This window comes from Stylophora pistillata, chromosome 1, assembly GCF_964205215.1.
Source record: "Stylophora pistillata chromosome 1, jaStyPist1.2, whole genome shotgun sequence".
Taxonomy (NCBI): Eukaryota; Metazoa; Cnidaria; class Anthozoa; order Scleractinia; family Pocilloporidae; genus Stylophora; species Stylophora pistillata.
In genome coordinates this window covers 28,374,104-28,389,103 of record NC_142519.1, presented here as the reverse complement: position 1 = coordinate 28,389,103, position 15,000 = coordinate 28,374,104, and the positions used below count along the sequence as shown (strand labels likewise).

Here is a 15,000-nt window from a genome sequence, read left to right as displayed (position 1 = left end):
AAAGAACGAATTTCTCACGATGCTCTAAAGATCATAATGCTCGAGAGGAACTGTCATGGCGGCTGTCACGAAGGACTTGTATTTCTCTATGAGTAACATGCTCTCCCTTCTTACATGTGACTCTGTAAATTTCTGTTTCGAGAGCAACAACGGAAATAAAAAACATTGCATTTCTATCCAAAACACATCAATACTTAGGTTATTTACCTGAAGAAAAGTCGTGACAAATAAAAGCCATGAATCCTCGACGTCTAATCTTTTACCACTCGATTCGGTAGAAGAAACACTCACCGAACTTGACAGAACTGACGATATCCAAGGTAATATGGTCAAAATAATGTGTTCTTTAAACCATAGAAGTTGAAAAGACGAAGAAATTTCTTGTGGTTCGTAAGCTCTTTCTACTCGTGCAAGACTAAACGCAAATGTAAATGTTAATTTTGAAAATTATTTGTAATTCAAATGACTTTTCCCACTTCAAGGGCGGATTCAAAATACAACTCTGAACCCTTCAGTCAGATATTTTTCTTTAAAAATTGAAGAAGGATATCAAGCTGAAGGCTGATTTTGAACTTAATGAAGTTCAATTGAGACATGCAAATATTGCTTAGATTTTAGAGGTATCAGCTCGAACTTAGATAAAATTTTAACTTAGAGACACTTCGCTTGAGGAGCATTTTCCAGTTATAAGGAAGTAATAGGACTCCTTGAGGTATCGATCTGTCTTCCTTGTTTCATTGGAAGGAGCTGTTTTAGTTTGCCACTTTCCCACTGGGTGAAGGGCACTTATATACTTTTATTATCGCCAGGACTCTGCAGTTGTTTAAAGAAACGCTTGGAAGAAAGCTGCTGCACCCTTCCTTTTCTCACTTAGTTCCCAGGGCCCTGTTCGTGTTCGATACTCGTTTCGAACGTATGTCGCTCAATACCCGGGATAAAAGAATAAAAAAATGCAGAAAATAGCTGTAGTAGTAATGGAAAACATCCCACCCGGTGAGGTCAGGGGTTGCATGTTAGAAACGCAGTTCTTGTCACGGAACGGAACAAAAATATGTGAGAGTGATTCTTTTTTTCTCTTTTCTTAGCTTCATTAGCTATGCGTGCGTTCCGTTACTCAAAGTATTTTGATAGAAACCATGGAGAACGATTGAAAATGCTCTTACAACTGGGTGTTCGTTTCTAATTTTTAACATTTCAGTTCACTGATGAACAAGCTACGGATTTAACTTTTTCTGTCCCAGATTGGTCTTTATAATCTTCCGTTCAAACATTGTTACGGAGTGGGCCCTCTGGAGTCAAGTTTCACTGTCTCTCTTTCTTTCTCTTTGCTTACTAGTTAATTAATTAATTATCTAAATCATTATTTCTGATGTGCCGGATGCGTACGAAACTAACTAAAGTATCTAGTATCCTTTGAAAAAGTACTGGTGGTCTGAAAAATGCGAAAGCAACCATTTCAGAGCATGCTCCTTTCGTTCACTTGTTCTTTGGACCGTTCCACAATCTTTCCCTCTTTGTTTCTGCTGCAGTCATTTTCCATATATTCCCGCAGACGCTGAAGCTCGAGGGGTGCTAGAAGGGTATAGGAGAACTTTTTTCATCAAAGGATAATTTTCGGGTTTTCTAGCTGGCGTCAAAAAATCTATTCTTTGGGATTTTTAGAAAACGTTGTCTTAAGGCTAAGTAGGAAAAACCCAAGCCTCCCTGAAGATTTTAGAGTAAACACTATATACCAGTGTTTACTCGAATAAACCTCCGGCTGCTTATTTTAAAGTAATTTGGTAATATCAACTAAGTTGAAATTGTAAATTGGCCACCGTGAAGAGTTAAAAAGCTGACGTTTCGACGAAGGGCTAATGCTCGAAACGTCAGCTTCAACGTCAACATAAAAACTCATTCTCAAGGATTGGTTGTAAAATTTGGAATAGCATCCCAGGAAACTTTAAGGAATCTTCCAAAAGATATTTTCAAAAAAAAGCTAACAACAATATTATTTCAAAATCTTCAAGTTCAAGATAGTTATGTTGACGTAGAACGAATAATCAATGATGTGTCAAAAGTTAAATCCTGTAAATAGTACTGTATAACTTATGTATTCTTCTATTTATTGTCATGTGTTTCTATTTCTGTATTTTTATCTCATACTGTCATTTCTGCTTTTAAATGAATGATTTAATATTTAATTTCTCTTTCTTGTATACGTATGATGCACGATCCTCGCAGTAGATAGCGCTATTTATGCAATAGCGAAAATCAGACCTGAAAAAAATCAGGCCTTTACGGGACTAGAACCACTGACCTCTGCGATACTAGTGCAGCGCTCTACCAATTGAGCTAACAAGCCAACTGGGAGCAGGCCGTTAAGTTGATTCGTAATAAACCCGTGAAAGTGATAAATGAGATACAATGAATATATGAAGTTCATATATTTTGAACTGCGGTATTAGATACGTATGATGCACGATCCTCGCAGTAGGTAGCGCTATTTAGGCAATAGCGAAAATCAGACCTGAAAAAAATCAGGCCTGTACGGCCTGTACTGTGTTTCTTGTATATTTATTGAATCATTTGTTGAACCGAAATCTATGTAAGATGTTTTAGCGTCCACACACTGCCCGCTGAGACTAGCTATGCTATTTGTGGGTAGTGGTTGATTATGCTAAGTTTAACGCCATTAGAATAAAGGAATAAAGGAATAAATAAAAAAAAGCTTTTTAACTTTTTACGGTGGCCAATTTACAATTTCAACTTAGTTGATATTACCAAATTACCTTGTTACCCCCGCCGACGCAGCACGAAAGTTTCTTTAGAAACTTACTCCCTTTATTCATCTGCTTATTTTAAACTTCGGCTGAAAGGAGGCGCGCTTATTGGAAGGAGAGCAGCGCGGCTCAATCTAGGCGGTGAGGGGGGGGGGGGGGGGGAGGGGGTGCTTGAAAATATTAACCTTTGTACTGATTCCGCTGCAGTTGAAGCTTAAAATTTTATAAATACAGTGGAAATAGAAACTTTTTTTCTTTGCATCCCCGCTATTTAAGAAAGTGAAGGAGGAGGGAGGTCGAGGGCTAGGGCGCTCGTTCAAGGGGGGCGCTTGTCTGAAATTATTTAAAATGACCTAGGAGGCTAGGGAGCTTGTTAGAGCGAGGAAATACAGACCAGTAGGTGGGTGCCTGCAATGGTCCGTAGGTCTCGAAACGCGGAAGGGAATGGCACACTCAACGGTGAATCACTACTTCAGTTTGAATTCCACGAGCAACTATGGCGACCGGCGACAAGGGAAAGCTCCAATCCCTCGAATTAACTTGATTGACCGCGCAGCTGGGATTTAGTCCTGGGACGGGTTAATATTTTACCCTTTTTGCTAAAGAGGAAGTTCAATTCAAGCGATAGGGAGTAAAAATACCTCCGTAAATCAACGATTTCAAGTCTGCATTTTCCTGAATAGCCGAAAAAGACCACGCGAAGAAATTGGAAGGAATAACCACATGTAAAGATTGAAAGATGACAATCCAGTTCTTCATCAGTGGTATGTAATTCTTTGGTTGAGGCCCATGTAAACAAAACAAATCGACCTCAGATTTGTGTTTCACATCTCTGGAAAACGTGGTTTGATCTTTCTGTGATTTTATTATATTAATCATGGCAAAAATATTTCGGCAGTACGGCACATTGTGATTCGAAGCCTTTAAACGTCGAACCTTCTTGAGTTCACGATTTTAATAATTGTGAGCTCTCACGCGAAAACGTACACTAACGGCTATCCGTTCGAACGGCAAAACGCACGGCTAGTGAACGGATGACAAACGGATGGCCAAGCCGATTGAAACGGCTAACATGAATGGCTGAACGGCCGAACAAAAATTTTGAACGGCTCAAAGTGAACAGCTGAACGGCTGTGGAAAATTTTTGAACGGCTCACGGCTCACGGTAAACGGCTGAGGAAACGTTTTGAACGGCTGACAGTGAACGGCTGAACGGCTGTAGAAAAATTTTGAACGGCTGACGGTGAACGGCCGAACGGCTGTGGCAAATGTTTGAACGGTTGAACGAGTAAAGATGATAATCATTTTAAATCAACGACCACATTACTTTGACAGAGAGCAAAGAAAACAAACATCATTCAATTTTCAGCTGAATATCGACTTTGTGGTTGCGTTTCCGACATTAACTCAGAACCTGTTTTTTAAAGTTCAAAATCAAACATTCCTGCGCACATTTCTCGTTAAATATCTGCCAGTAACAAAGATACAGAGAACTAAGGTTATTTTAGGTGGACGAAACCATCTCTTTGCGTCAATAAGAACGAACGGTGTTTACACTTGTCAAAGCATAACATTCGCCACAAGCGACATTTGCATAATTGATTTCAGTCGTAAACAATAACCTATTCAATGGTAAATTTCTCACGTCCTCATGCCGCGCGGCTTGTGTAACCTTATTGTTAGAAAAATTCCCAAACGAAACGAAACGAAACGAAATTGTACTATTTTGCGAAACGAAACGAAACGAAACGAAGTTTTGCGAAATGGCGTTTTTTCGCCTTTATTTAGCAAATATGTCCACTTCGTCCGAAACAAAATGTTTCCACTAATATTATAATCAATATTTCTAAGAGCCTGGTCACCTCTCATTTTATTGACCATAGTAGAATTCGTTTCGCAAAGTAGTAATTTTGACAGAATTACTATTTTGCGAAATGGCGTTTTTTCACCTTTATTCAGCAAATATGTCCTCTTCGTCCGAAACAAAATGTTTCCACCAATAAAATGATCAATGTTTCTAAGAGCCTAGTCACCTCTCATTTTATTGACCATAACAGAACTCGTTTCGCAAAGTAGTAATTTTGACAGAATTACTATTTTGCGAAATGGCGTTTTTTCGCTTTTATTTAGCATATATGTCCTCCTCGTCCGAAACAAAATGTGTCCACTAATAAAATGATCAATATTTCTAAGAGCCTGGTCACCTTCCATTTTATTGACCAAAATAGAACTCGTTTCGCAAAGTAGTAATTTTGACAGAATTACTATTTTGCGAAATGGCGTTTTTTCCCCTTTATTTAGCAAATATGCCCTCCTCGTCCGAAACAAAATGTGTCCACTAACAAAATGATCAATAATTCTAAGAGCCTGGTCACCTTTCATTTTATTGACCAAAATAGAACTCGTAATTTTGTCAAAATTACTACTTTGCGAAACGAGTTCTATTATGGTCAATAAAATGAGAGGTGACCAGGCTCTTAGAAATATTGATCATTTTATTAGTGGACACATTTTGTTTCGGACGAAGAGGACATATTTGCTAAATAAAGGTGAAAAAACGCCATTTCGCAAAATAGTAATTCTGTCAAAATTACTACTTTGCGAAACGAGTACTATTATGGTTGATAAAACGAGAGGTGATTAGGCGCTTAGAAATATTGATTATTTTATTAGTGGACACATATTGTTTCGGACGAAGAAGACATATTTACTAAATAAAGGCGAAAAAACGCCATTTCGCAAAATTTCGTTTCGTTTCGCAAAATAGTACAATTTCGTTTCGTTTCGTTTCGTTTCGTTTCGCAAAATAGTATAAGCCCTTTTTGAATCATCAATTTGAAACTTACGTCTTTTCAAAAGAGCTTTCTACTATAACTAAAAATATATTTTGTTATGTGATATCCTATGAGACCCCCCGCACACACTCAGACAAACATTGCAACCAACTCAAATGAAGTGTCTCAGCGAGAGCTGTAGTATTGAAAGAAAACGACAGGAAATTTCACTAAAAAGAGTTAGCGTTCTTAGAGGAAGTGGCATGGTTGGTACCAAACACTGTTGTTGGCGTGAGTGTAAGACAGACTCAAGATATGCCGATAAATGGCAAAAATCAATCAAAGAGTTAGAGGAATAGGGGAAGAAAGTATTCATTCCTTTCCCAAAACCTTTGCGAGACTTGGCAAAGTGTAAGCGTTGGCTAGTGGCTTGCTCACGTTCATCGGTAAAAGGCCTGAATGCCCAGAAATCCTACAATATAGGGCGAGGGCCAAAATAACACCGGACAATGATTTTAATCAAGGCTTTACAAAGACACGCAGAAGTAAATCAAATCCGTTAGAACACGGAGCAAGAAAAAGTAAATGCGATTATGCGCTTCCATCAACGTGAAATCGGTCGTTTTAAGACTGAAATAAAAAGAAGAAAGCGACCGCAACAGCTACAACACTGAACCTTAAGAACTGATGTACGATCGAATCAACGCGCGCGGCACAAGCTGAAAACACTCAAAATAGACCGGTTCACGCTCTTGAGTGCATGCTGGGTAATTAGGGCAAGCAAATCCAAAATGGCGGACACGCTCGGCTACACTCTTTTGCTTGATCTGAATACTTAATGAATATCGGCTTTGTTTCAGAACTGGTCGCAATTTTTAGTATTGACAGTTCAAGATAAAAGTCACAGCTACATTTTGAGCTCTGTATTTTCGATTTTAATGCGTCAAAAAATAAGATATATAATGGTTAACTACCGATGTTGTGTTGGAGGTTGTAACAACGACTCAAGATATCCAAAAAAGATAGTGAAACGGTCACATGTCGAAAATCTTCGCTGGCATTTTATTCCGAAGGATCCAAAGAAAAGAGCCCAATGGATTGCCAGCATATCCAAAGGACTTGTTGGATTCGAACCCGGCAACTACAAGACTGTTTGTTCGAATCACTTTCAATATGGAAAGCCAACGTACTCCTCACCAACTCCAACTTTGTATATGGTGCCAAGTGACTCTAACAAACCTTCACCCAAGAAAAGAAAGCTTGTGGCAAGACACGAAGTTGTCTCTACTGCTGAGGCATCCAATAACTCAAGCTTCAAAGAAGAAGGAACTCAATGCTTGATAATAAATCCGCTAACATACGGAAGTATGAAGTTTGCTGATTTAACAACAGAGCAAGATGTCCAGCGTTTCACTGGATTCCCTAACGTAGAAACATTTCAATTGATGTTTAATACACTCTTTGAAAAAGCCATGTGTATGCACTACTGGAAAGGAGACAAAGAAAGTGCTTTGAAGGACACCACCAAGCCCAGGTCAAATAATGTACAGAGAGCTCTAACCTTGGAGCAAGAGTTTTTGCTAACCATGATGCGAATCAAGCTAGGACTCTTTGTATTTGATCTGGCTTTAAGGTTCAAAGTTTCCGAGGCGACTGTCAGCTCTGTCTTTACCACTTGGGTTAAGCTGATGTCTAAAGAATTAAAGTGGATGATTTCCTGGCCAGATAGGTATTTAATTCAAAGAAATATGCCTGATATGTTTCGACGATATTACAGAAAGTGTAGAGTCATCATTGACTGCACAGAACTATTCTCTGAAACCCCATCAAGCTTAGAGAATGCGGCAATGTGTTGGTCAAATTACAAACAACACTACACGTTAAAGTTTTTGATAGGGATAACACCAAATGGCCACATATCATTTGTCTCTGAGACCTTCAGTGGGAGGTCATCTGATGTTTTTATTGTAGAAAACAGTGGTTTCTTAAACTATCTTCAGCCACATGACCAAGTTATGGCAGACAGGGGATTCAAGATTCATGACCTGTTAGCATACTACCAATGTTCTCTAACAATTCCACCCTCCAAGCATTCCAATCTCCAGATGTCAGGTGCTGATGTTAGGAACACATCACTTATTGCTAATGTACGGATTTATGTCGAGCAGGCTATCAAGCGAATTAAAGACTTTGCTATGTTAAAGCAAGAAATTCCCATTAGCATTCTTTCCCATTTGGATGACATAATCATCATTTGTGCAGCAATATGTAATATGAAAAAGCCTTTGAGTACATAGATTTCATTTCATCAATTATGTTTGCATTTTGTACCAGTCCAAAATGTTCCCATTCAATTTTCTCACAGGTTATAAGCTATGGTAGTCAAGTTTATTTACACATCTTCTAGAATACAATTCCTTTATGGAATTACACAAACATGTTTGTATATAGCTACAACAATGTTCAAACAATAACTTTGAAACTTTAGTAATACTAAATACTATAATGTTTTGGTTTCATCCGCACTATTTTGTACTATTTAGTAGTTTGTTGAGGTCATATTGCTTCCACTCTATAATTTTAATCATTATCTATTGCTTGTTCATTGCAAAATCTGCAAATGAATGTTGATTCTTGTTCAAAATTTGAGCAGGCCCAGTGAAACCATAGCATACAACATTCACACTGAACACTGTTTTCATCATCACATTCAATTTCATCTGGCTCAAGACAGGGTTTTTCACAGACAGGACAATAATAAATAGGCCTAGTACCTAGCAACACCCTAGCAACATAAGTCTTGAAAAAAATTGTTAGATTTGGTATGATATCTTGCCACAGTTTTAAATCAAACTCAATAATTTCAATATGAGCACCACTAAGTGGAGTCCAAACAACAAAAAAGGTTTTAGGACATCCTGTTAGGGCCATTTGTCCTTGTATCTGGTAATAATAACTGTGGGTTCTCTTGAGCATGATATTCCCATTCACTAATTCTAGATAAGTTGTATTGTTCCAATGCTCATCAAATTTCATGTCTGCAAGTGAGTATGGACATTTATACTCAATACAAGAATGACCACAGCAATCGCAGTGAAAAATACCATCTGGGGTAGCTCCCACAAAAGGGTAAGTTTTAGATATAAACAAGCCACAAGTCTGAAGCTTTGCATTTTTGTGTTTTTTGGATTCTTGTGCAAAGAATGATGCAGCAGCATCTCTCTCATGTTCTCTTCCCCATTTAATGGCAGGTATCATTGACAGATCGGTACAATCTAAAATTCGCTCAAGAAGAGGTGTTACTTTGCAATTTGGCTTTCTTTTTCTAAGAATTGTTTTTGTCTTTGTGTATACTTCATGAAAATGAGATGCAGTTATTCTACCTTTTCTTTGCTCTTTCCATATACTGGAGTTAGCCTGATCCCTTGTGGCCTTTTCTAATTCTTTAATGCTACTGTCATTGAAAGATAATTGTTCCAGAAATTGTCTCACTAATTCATCAGCATCTACACCATTGTTTTTAGAGGATATATCATCAGCTATAATTTGTAGTGATGGGGGAACATCATCAGAAGTTGGTGGTGCATATGAAATATGGATGACAGCATCAGGATTTATGTTTCGAAGAGAAGCTAGAAACTTTTGCTTGCTTTCTTCGGTAACAACCCTCAAGGATTCTGGCCGAGGATCAAAGTTCTGTTTTTCCTTGCTATTAATAGCATAACTTGGGTTTTCTTTGACTACCTTGTGGCTTTGGAACACCATGTCCTTTAATTTCATGGGTTGGATGTCTTTCTTGCTAGTATTATTCCACACACATGCCTTATCTGTGCAGGAAGGATCTGTGAAACCTTTCTGGTTGGCAAACTCAACTTTATATAAAAGGGCTATGACATGATTACAGCACTGACTGTATCCAGCTGTACAGCTACAATATGCCCCAAGAATTTCACCGGGAGATTTACAAATTATCCACACTTTATGAGGTTCTTCGCGAATTCTTTGAGATGGAGTGACAGATGCAAACAACAGAACTTTGTCTTGTCCATGAATTGTTTTTGAGTATACAGTATGCACAAAACCACTTTTAAAGTATGAATACGCTTTTCTGATTTTATATTGACCAATATAGTCAGTGTCGAAAGCTTTTTTTCCAAGTATAAACGAGAATATTTGACCAATGTTTGTATGCGGCCACTTTGTTACACAGTCCTCCCAATCGACCATGGATAACGGATCCTTTATACCGCATGTGCGTAGTAGTTCTACATGTTCATTTTGTAGTGACTTGGCTTGGCTTTCGGCCGAATCTCGAATAGGCGTTTTATGTTCAAAAGCTACCAAAGCACGAGCAGCAAGATCCGAGTGTGTCCCTCCAGAGGGCAAACCTCGCTGTTTAAGATAAAACTGCAATTCCCCACATGAAAGTTCCAAAAAATCTTCGAGGTGCGTGGCCATGATCGTGTTGTTGGGATATTGAACTGTCAACGACTTTTGAGCGAGATGGCAATAACATAAAGAGCTCAAAATGTAGCTGTGACTTCTATATTGAACTATAAGTATTCAGATCGAGCAAAAGAGTGTTGTTCGTATCCGCCATTTTGGATTTGCTTGCCCTAATTACCCAGCATGCACTCAAGAGCGTGAACCGGTCTATGATGTAACGATCGATACAGTTAAAAAAAAATTGCTATAAACTTCTAGGAACAGATTGCTCATTTCAGTTGACGGCTGAAATTTCCGATAAGGAAACAACATTCCAGGACACCTACATCTACAAAGTCGAACGATTCGAAAAAGACACAATCCTTGATGTGTGTACTCATTTTAAACAGCATTTCGGAATAAGCACTTCAGTTTCTGTCACCCCACAGGAAATTTTTTGGCTGAATTATTCGCTTCGGGCGACGGACGCTTCCAAAATAGGTTTCCGGCCTTGTCTTTCTTTTAGCAGTTGAACACCAACATAGCGCTAACTCGCCGAAAACGCTTCAAAATGGCCTGAGACGCTCGGAATCAACAAAGAAAACAACAAGGCAATAAGGTGAGCCCATTTTATTTCAAAACAAGACATTTTTTCTCTCTTTTAAGGCAAACCGATAACATCCCATACAAACCTTCATAAACATAAAACGTTACGCAACACGGTAAGAGTCACGTCCGCTTTTCTCGTAGAGAGCTTGGGCTGCCTGTGGTCACCCGCAAGGTGTTAAAAAAAATCTTATTTAAGGAGAGGCCCTCAGACCTCTCTGAACAAACTCTTCTCAAACAATATTCCAAGAGAAAATTGCAAACTTCAAAGCACGTCTGCTATAGAACTTGTTTATGCGGCTAAGCATTTTTCTGAACTGATGAACAACAGTTGAGAGTTTTTCTGAACGGACGACCGAAACCCCAGCCGTGCGAACTGTTGAATTTTAATTACTTTTCCCAAGGGGTAACCGGCTGAACCAATAATTATTAGTTTTTTGGAACGGATAACACCAGCAGTACGAACGGATGCAAATTTTTTTGAACGGATAACACAAGCCATGCGAACGGATGCAGGTTTTTTTTGAACGGATAACCCAAGCCGTGCGAACGGATACTATATTTTTTTGAACGGATGACCCAAGCCGTGCGAACGGATGCTATTTTTTTTGAACGGCTGGTGAACGGCAAGTGAACGGCAAAACGCCTTCGAACGGATAGCCGTTAGTGTACGTTTTCGCGTGAGAGGTCACAATTATTTTAAGCAGCTTGATCGCGGAGGAAAGCAAAAAGGAAAATTAATTGTAAGCGGGTACGTGATCTTTTCTTCATAAGAAGAAATACTGAGCTTATATCTAAAATTTAATAGAAGGAGTTGGATACCATCATCTCAGACGAACAATTTTACAGAGAGAAGTACGTCATTCGCGTTCTGTCTGTCTGTTAATTTCGCCACGCATCACAAGTTGTTCCATCATGAGTAACGCAAGCAATTGGGTACACCAGTGATTTTCTGGGGAAATATGGGTCAATGCGATTTCCTTCTCATTTTTCTGGGACTCGATTGGGATACCTTTGTTATCGATTGTGTAAGGATGGGATGACATTGGATATACATTTGGTATCTTCACCCACCCACCCACCCCCCACCCTCTCTCTTCCCTTCTTCAAATCTGGAAGAAGTGCTCTATGCTCTTGCTCTTGACTGACTTTCGTATTGCTGGATGTTTTACAGGTAAATGGAAAGGTTACTTTATAGACAACAGGTTTTCTGCTGGAGGGCCGGCCAACAACAAGTGGTACATGGACATTAACATGGCTTTTGGAAACAACCATCAATTCACTGCAACTGGGAGTGATGAAGTTGGTCACTTCAATTTTGAGGATGGAAAAATAACAGGTAATTAGAACAATTATTCTAGTTTGTTTGAGCAAAAATGATTAGAATGTGTAGCTGAAAATCTTCCTTCACTGATCCTGTGTCAAATATTTAGGAACCTCACCTAACCATAGTTCCTGTGTTGTGTGTGACTGTAACATTAATGCATGGTATTGTACTAAGTTAGCCCTTTGCCTCCTCACCCTTGTCCAACCATATCTCGCAGTTATGGACTACAGTTCGAAGTTATGTATCAACATGGACTCTTTAGGGAAATTCTTCAGTTTCATTTGCTAATTTCCATGGTTTTTTGTGCACAAATTAGAGCAGAATATGAAATGAAGATAATCAGCTGGAATCTAACTCATAGAAAAGGAACATGTATGAAAAATGCATTATGAAAAATCAAATATACGATTTTTCATATAATTATTCTTAGCATTTGACTCATGGAAAAGGGTTGTGGTATTTGAAACTGAATTATCCCTACAATGTACATGATGACTTTAAAACTTATTTTGATACAATAAAATTCAGTGTAAAAAATAACCAATATCACAAGGTAGGGAGGGGAACTGTGGAGCACATCAACTGAAAACTTACAGAAGTCTTTCTTTTAGTGGTAAAGTTTGATATGAGGAAATTGGAAACTTACCAAAGCTGACAGTTGTAACTTCTTTCCCCTTTCCCCACCTATCTATTCTTAGAGGAAAGACGGAGCCAATGATAACAATAGCATGTGACTTCTTTCAAACTCCAGTCAACAGATAACATTTTTTTTAATTGTTATTCTGAATAAGTTTACCCACAAAATGTTTATGAAACTAGTTACCAGTTACTGAGGCTACCAGTAAGGGTGAAAAAGGCTTCTTTTAATTTTACTTTCAGATGGTAAAGTAACATTCTGCAAGGCATACAATAGCCACAACGTGTATTACGAAGGTGAAGTAAAAGGAACGAAATTAGAAGGTCAATGGTGGCTTGAGGATGCCCCTTCTACAAAGGGTGATTGGGCCATGTGGCCTGCAACAAGTTCAGACATCTGAGTCTCAGAAAGGATCAATTCAAAGCCCAAAGACCTCTTGTTGCGTGTCCAAATATACCAGTTGAAGGAAAATCATCTGTAACTGTTGTTTCTATTTAAAATTCACTTTATGAAATAAACTATTCTTATGAAATAGTGCAGATATATTTGCTTTTACAAAAAAACTCAAGGTTGCATGGTCATTGTTGTTGAAAAACCATACCTCCCTCCAGACATTATGGATGGTGTTGTGACTATAAATAGTTCTTAATTTAATTTATTCCATTTTCAATGCATTAATTTGCAGTGGGGAAGGACTAGAAGGGAACATACAAACCATTTGAGCTAGTCCACCTTCCCACCCATCCCACCCCAGGGGAGGACATCCATCACACAGTAATCTCATGTGTGGGAAATTAATGTCTCCTACCCCAACCCTGCAGGAGATGGGACCTCCATTTATTCGTCCCTATCTGAGAAGACTAGAATATCTAACCATTAATTTCTTGATGTTATACAAAGGTAGCAAATTCTTCTCAATTATTTTAAGACCTTGAGTGTTGGTCTGGCCGAGGATTGAACCCTCGACCTCCCGCACAACAGTCCAGAGTACTATCCATTGGGCTAACTGGGTGGCAGTTGGATTTTATTTCTAGCAAGCATAAAACCACACAGAGTCATACTAACTTAAAGGGACAAAAGGCTGAAAATAAAAATTACGACTGTATTTTAATACCTTTTCACTCGGATAGACAATCTCTTTAACTCATGTAGATTTTCTACTATTTTTTAACACCAATCCAGCACTCATATCCACTTATAATTATACACATATTCCTGAAGTGAATAATGGTTTTTATCTTGATGTTAATCAAACAAAATCTTTGCACTCCTACACAGTGTTTTTAGTAAAGTTTTCATTTGTCTGTGCACAAAAAGAAACTTTGTGCTGTTTTTTTTTTTCAGTTACAAAAACTGCAAGTAGCTATTGATTCTACATTAAAATAAGTCAACATAACTTAGTTTGAAAAAGCGGTTAGCTTTTCTAAATAGACATAGTATGTACCGGTAAGTCTATTGAACAACAACAACAAATTTATTTAAGCTTAATACGGAAAATTACAAGCTCGGGCCCGCAAGTAGCTAGGGCTATTCGAGGCGGGCACAAGAGAGGAAAATAAAAAAAAAAAAAAGGAAAAGAATTCTATAGAAATTGAATATTTATATGTATAATTATAATATATAGACGAACGATCCTAAAAGAAATCTAGTTTGCCGTGTGGCTTATAGACAGAATGAAACAGGAGGGCAGACTGTCGTATATACTGGAAGTACACACAGTTATTTAATAGATAATTACTGAAGAATGTGGCATTATGAGAAATATTGCAGCCAGCTAGCTGAGGCCATTATAAGGCCTCAGCTGCCTGCAATTTCCCATAATGCCATGTGCCAAAGTAATTATCTATTATAATTACTGATGGTCATCCAAACCCATTATTTTCTGTCTGCAATTACATCACCGAATGTCGGCACCCTTTATTATCACTGTGAAAAACAATGAATCAAACAATTCCTGACATTCAATGATGTTTTTATTCAAGATAATGGTTACATAAGCTATTGTTTTCATGAGTATAACTTACATGACACGTACGTGTGAAAAATGCAACCAGTGAGAAACAAGTTATTGACTGTTTGTTTGTCATAAGCTATTGTTTTCATGGGTATAACAGGAGATGTAAGTGTGAAAAAATGCAACCAGAAACAAGTTATTGACTGTTTGTTTTCAGGGTAAATGTCAATTTGCATATTGCTCGACAAACAGTTGTTTTTTAAAGTCAACTGATTGTCGTCTGGAACAATGGCAGAAAGCTGCTGGGAAAGCAGTTCTGAGGAAGAATTGTTTCTTACGCAGTCAAGATAATTACTGTGAGTTAAGTCGGATGAATATGATGGTAAGTACTTACTGTCAGTCATTGCAATTCCTTTGGTTTTGCGTAGTTGTGTAACCTGATCCTGTAATTGTTGTTCAGGAATGGGTGTGTCGACGAGTGAAAGGGATGGAAAATGCTCAGAGGAAAATGCTCA

General features: G+C 38.2%; 1 protein-coding gene and 1 pseudogene across 2 annotated transcripts in view; both read left to right on the top strand.

The window, feature by feature from the left end:
- Positions 1 to 3,335: 3,335 nt before the first annotated feature.
- LOC111322744 (uncharacterized) lies at positions 3,336 to 13,063 on the top strand. The gene is made up of 3 exons (XM_022925909.2): positions 3,336 to 3,526; positions 11,742 to 11,906; positions 12,774 to 13,063. Exons 1-3 carry the CDS (start codon positions 3,502 to 3,504, stop codon positions 12,929 to 12,931), a joined length of 348 nt encoding a protein of 115 aa, XP_022781644.1. The 5' UTR covers positions 3,336 to 3,501; the 3' UTR covers positions 12,932 to 13,063.
- Positions 13,064 to 13,204: 141 nt separating this feature from the next.
- The window catches only part of LOC148741967 (zinc finger MYM-type protein 2-like), a 3,385-nt pseudogene continuing 1,589 nt past the window's right edge, over positions 13,205 to 15,000 (top strand). The window contains exon 1 of the transcript XR_016001965.1: positions 13,205 to 15,000. This exon is cut by the window's right edge and continues 22 nt beyond it. The product of XR_016001965.1 is annotated as a zinc finger MYM-type protein 2-like (transcript).

What these genes read in the sequence shown, in the direction of transcription:
- LOC111322744 (XM_022925909.2), top strand. Translation starts at nt 3,502, where the DNA reads ATGACAATCCAGTTCTTCATCAGTG. An exon ending in AATCCAGTTCTTCATCAGTG is followed by an intron (nt 3,527 to 11,741) that starts GTATGTAATTCT and finishes GATGTTTTACAG; the next exon opens with GTAAATGGAAAGGTTACTTT. An exon ending in TGAGGATGGAAAAATAACAG is followed by an intron (nt 11,907 to 12,773) that starts GTAATTAGAACA and finishes TTTTACTTTCAG; the next exon opens with ATGGTAAAGTAACATTCTGC.